The sequence below is a fragment of the Macadamia integrifolia genome, chromosome 10 (genome assembly GCF_013358625.1).
Source record: "Macadamia integrifolia cultivar HAES 741 chromosome 10, SCU_Mint_v3, whole genome shotgun sequence".
Classification (NCBI taxonomy): Eukaryota; Viridiplantae; Streptophyta; class Magnoliopsida; order Proteales; family Proteaceae; genus Macadamia; species Macadamia integrifolia.
Window position 1 is genome coordinate 14,627,664 of NC_056566.1, and position 5,262 is coordinate 14,632,925.

A 5,262-nucleotide genomic window follows, 5' to 3' on the forward strand; every position below is an offset into this window, starting at 1 on the left:
GGGGGGGGGGGGGGGGGGGGGGGGGGGGGGTGGTGGGAATTCTTTTAAGGAGGCTAGTTATATGATACACGACCTCACATGAGCAAATAGTGCCTTTGCTATGGTGAGCAACATGCAAGCGAAGACGAGGATATTTATTTTACACTGTAACTCAGCAGAAAGTCCCCTCAACAATTCTAAGACTCTAGCCTTTGCTTTAGCACCTGCTTCATGGTACCTGAAAAAAGAGAAAACCAAATAAGAAACCTAATAAACCAAAAAGTAAAGAAGCAACAACTTAAAGGACCAAATACAGATCCTTAATCAGTAAATACACAAATCTGTACCTAATTAGTGCTTCCTCCACCTTCTTTGTCGTAAACCATTCTTCTCCAACCTTTCTTGCTTTCGAATCTGTAGCAGGTCTAAGCTGTTTGATTTGTTCTTCTCCACGGGTACCAGCCCACACAGAAGGTACAAAGCGTTTTCCTTTGAACCAGACAGCTTCATGCTCTCTAGCATATAATATTTCTCCCTTTGGTCCACCAAATGGGGCTGCAGTAGCTTTTATTCTTGAAACAATTGGGAGGAAATCTTCAGTAACCTAGATGAAATTGAACTTTCCATGAATATTGGAGGAAAGCCACCAAAAATGATACACAAGCATAAAAATTTATCTTTATTTTATCAATGAAAAACACTTCCATTGCCAATCTGAGAAAAGGAAAGGAAAAAGAAAATAAAAACATTAAAAAATACGAGCAAAATATTTCTTACATAGAATAGTTATAATTAGGGTAATATATTCAGCCAATCACCTTTTACACGGATCCTATTTTATGAGTTCTTTATTTTAGTACCATGTGCTATTGTCCTTGTGCTAGGGCATCTCTGTAAGCAACGCGCTGCATCGACAACCATATGCAGTGACAAGTAAGCAAGGGTTCTCGTACAGTAGACAAATACGAGAAAAGAAACTAGTCCAAAAATGTAAGATTATATTACCATTTTGGAACATTGGATCCTTAACGGGTAAGAGTCTAGATTTAATAGATGTTACAAGGAGAAGAAGGATTAATATGCTTGTACTCAAGAGACAAGATAGAAGGGTAAAAAAAACTAAGGTGTTTAACGACTTTGAACTTTGGTATACAGGAGATCAAAGTAATAGAAGTGGAGTGGCATAGTAGTGGACAAAGATCTAAAAAATGATGTGGTGTATGTTAAAAGAGTCAAAGATAGGATTATATCCATCAAGCTTGTTGGAGAAAGAGGTTGTCAATATAGTTAGTGCTTACGCACCGCAAGTAGGATTGGGTGAAAGTAGTAAGCTACAATTTTGAGAACACATGGATGGATTTGCAAGGTTTTAGTCAAGGAGAAAAGATTATTATAGGGGGTGACATGAATGGACATGTTGGGACTTGGGAGAGATCGTACAGACTATGAAAGCATACATGCCCCTAAGGAGACTTAGTGGTGGGACGATGAGGTCCAAGCAACCATTAAAACTAAGAATGTTAGTTTTAAGACATGGCAACGGACTAAAGAGGTAAAGGATCTAAAAATGTATAGCCAAAAATGAAGCTAATAAGATTGTGGAGAAAGCAAGGGCGAAGAAATATGATGATCTTTTTAATAATTTGAACACAGGGGAAAAAGTAATCTATAAGATGGCTAAATGAAAGAAAGAAAGAGTAGAGGCTTCAACTATGTTAGGTGTATTGAAAGTGATGATGGTAGAGTACTAATTAGGGATGAGGACCATAAGGAGAGATAAGTATTTCTACAGCCTACTTAATGACGACTCTTCAAGTAATAGGGCCCCAGAAGGCTGCATTACTCATCTTGACACCACTTGGTATACATATAGACGCAAAATTAGGGTGCTTGAAGTAAAAGAAGATTTCAAAAAGATGAAAGTAGGGAAGGCACCAGGACCAGACAGGGTTCCTATAGAAGTGTGGACGAGCCTAGGAATCAGTGATTTATCTTAGCAAAACAAGCTATTTAACAAGATTATGACCACAAAAAAAAAAAATACAAAATGAATGGCGAAGAAACATAGTGGGGGGAGGGAAAGTAAGGAGGAAGAAAAACCAGAAAGACAATATCTCCCCACATGGAAAACAAGAGCCTTGATTCTGCTAGAGATTCGTTAAACACATTTATGCAAATTGTGTCCACATGGCTCCCCACGACCATCTTCTCCAAACCAATAAGCACATCCCTGATCCACACCCATCTTCAATGCAGCAACCCAAACCCTATGGTGGCCTTTATGTGCTGAGGGAGATCCAAGCATGGACGCAGGGGAGATCGAAATTCTTTGCGCCAAAGAAGAAGATAGGAACCTCTTGTTCTAGAAGGGCTTATCTGAATAGGGGATTGGCTGGCTGTTGTCCAGACATAAGGCATTCAATACTAAACTGCGATGAGAGAGAGAGAGAGAGAGAGAGAGAGAGAGACATGAACCAGGGAGAAGGATTTTTCAAAAGGAATTTACAAAATTGAACCTCTACTTCAACTTAGTGAAGCTACTTACAAGGGTAAATAAAATGATTGTTAAACGAATTCATTCACTCTCCATAGTGCTACGAAAGAAAACCCTTTTTCAAATAATAATATCCTAATTAACAAACAATAATTATGGAATGACACATTAATCATCATCTCTAGTTGAAAACACATCAACAATACTTCCAAAAAATTTCATGATTTTTCAAACTAAAACAGATTTTTCCCTGTTTTCTGAAATTTTTGCAATTTTTCAAAAGTAATTTTCAAAATCCAAAAATTAAAATAATTATCTTTCGGGCACAAATAAAAATAGACTCCATGAGGTCATAGATCAACCAATGGTGTCTAACATCATAAAATTGAGCTCCAACCACTAAGTATTAACCCTTTTTTTTTAATTTGTTGAAAGAAAAGCAATCTTTTTCTCAGAAAATAAAAAACGAAAAATTAAATCTGACTCCATGAAGTCATAGATTGGCCAACGGTGTCCTAACATATAAAAAATTGAAAGCCATCCACTAAGTATTTACCCTTTCTTTCTCTCTTTTTTTTTCTTTTTTTGGCTAAAATTCATTTTGAGAAAAGTGATATAGAGCTTCAACTATGAATCTTTCCACAATATGCAACAAATTGTCATTGTAGATGAATTGCAGTAGTTCCAAACCACAAAGATATGGGAGTGAATTGGCCAAAAAAAAAAGTAGGTTTTGTAGGATTTTCTAGCCTTTGGAGTCAAAACCTGTATAAATGCTAGATTCGACCCATTTCAATTGAAACTATGAACTTCAAGTAAATTTATACATGGTTTGAAACAATACTGGAACCCGAGACTTCACTGAAATTTTGACCAAAATTTTGCACAACCCAAGTATCGCACCTTTTTTCTTTTTCTTTTTTTTTACCTCTGTCGAAATCAAATTTTGTTGTGAAATTATTGCTTTTAAGAGATTTAAAAGACTTGGTTAGATATCTAATGTAGTGTGGTTCCAGACAATTGGTTTACATGTAAATGTGATTTAAAATTCGATTAGGTAGCTTCCTTAATGAGTGGGAAAACTGTAATGACCATGGTGATTAATCAGAATACTCTTACTCTAGCTCCTCCCCTTGTTCTGTCATTGATTATCCTGCAATCATCCCCCACCCCAATATTTCTTTCATTGAATAAATTCTGGTTTTTTATTAGGCCTTTTGGTTATTTGGTGGTAGGATAAAACACAGGTGACACCAAAGAAATTTAATGATGTCCCTACCAGAGGACCAACTAGGTGCAACCTAAGGGAGATGTATGGAATGTAAATCAAAGAAAAGTATAAGAAGGAAGATGGCATAGTCAAGAAGGTGAATTACATTTTATTGGATGACCAATGAACATTCAGGACACAACTATTATCTCAGCTATAATGTCATTGAGAGAATATCTCAGCATGCATATAATCAAGCAGCATAGCAGTGGTAACATTAAGCAAAAGTAGAACAATAAACATGTGGAGTGAACTAGGTTAGGCATTTGAACACATTTAAAAATATATCGGAGCAAAGTACAAAGGAATCTAATGGTGAGAGAAAAAATGAGTTTTGCAAACCCACTGCAATAGATAAGGCCTCAGCTGCTCTCTCCACTTCTGCAAATTCTTCCTCTGCATGGATCCTTTTCACACGCCCCTTCCATGATGTCTCCATATCCTCAAAAAAGTCACCAGGTATGATGAGAGAGGAATTCATTTTTTGATCATTTTCACTGTCCAGAGAGATCATATCCCCAATTCTATTCGAAATGAATTCACACTCATCTACCTACAAAAATGGAGGATAAGATCTTTATTAAGACTATTTGATTTCACAAAATCACAAAAAAAACATATAGATCCAGTCTTATCCAGTCTTAGTTTCTACAGGGTTTTCTAACGTTTTGGGACCAGATTCAACATGGTTCTGTGGTGTTTTATATCAAAGTCAGCTTCAGGTCATCCTCAAGGGTGCTACTATCTTATCCGACAATGCAGTGATTGAAGCCACAGGAATTCTACAGGGGTTGCGGAGGATGCAATCGGGAGGTTGGAATATTTCTGAAGTTTGGTTCTCTTCCAAGGCCTTACTTCACCTTATTCCGAAGCCGGTACATGGTTGCTGGCCCTTCAATAGTTTTTCTACTTTTTGGGATATATATGCCTGTTTTGGTCATGTACAATTTGTATAAGTGTGGGGAATCTGATCCAGCAATGATATATTTGAGGTCTGTAGGGCCTCGGGTTAGACCAGGTTATACGAACCAGAACCTGATGGATTGTACATAGTTACTGTTTTATGAATTTTCTTGTTCCATCAAAAAAAAAAAAAACATATAGATCCTAGAACCCACCTAGGCACTCAAAGTTTTAGCAACAATGTGCCAACATAAAAGCCTATACCCAAGACCCAAAAAAAGTTAAGAAAGCAAAGAAATATGGTTTAACAAGTTCCGCAGACTAGAGAAGCTGGAATTGCATCCATGTACTAATAACAAATTCATACCACATATAATCTACTGAAAGTCATCAAGATGATCAAGGAAGGTCAATACAAGCTACATAAAAGCAATAGCTGCAATACAGATGAGTGACAAAATTTGGATTACTATGGAACCTAAGTTTATGAAGCAGATAAAAATGCATCAGTTTCAACTTTCAACTAGTAGATGAAGAGATTAATGGAGTAGAAGCTACTTGCAGTTGAGGAAACAAAAGTCTTCAGTAACACAATCTCCACCCCCCTCTCCCCCAC

At 36.9% G+C, this 5,262-nt stretch overlaps 1 protein-coding gene across 1 annotated transcript in view; it reads right to left on the reverse strand.

Annotated features, from left to right (window-relative positions):
• The window catches only part of LOC122092237 (DNA mismatch repair protein MSH1, mitochondrial), a 51,510-nt gene that overhangs the window by 15,104 nt on the left and 31,144 nt on the right, over window positions 1-5,262 (reverse strand). Inside the window, exons 10-12 of the mRNA XM_042662572.1 lie at window positions 4,090-4,296; window positions 327-583; window positions 74-217 (exon numbers count right to left, since the gene is read on the reverse strand). Of these exons, the coding sequence (XP_042518506.1) occupies window positions 74-217; window positions 327-583; window positions 4,090-4,296 (608 nt within the window). The remainder of the gene's footprint in view (window positions 1-73; window positions 218-326; window positions 584-4,089; window positions 4,297-5,262) is intronic.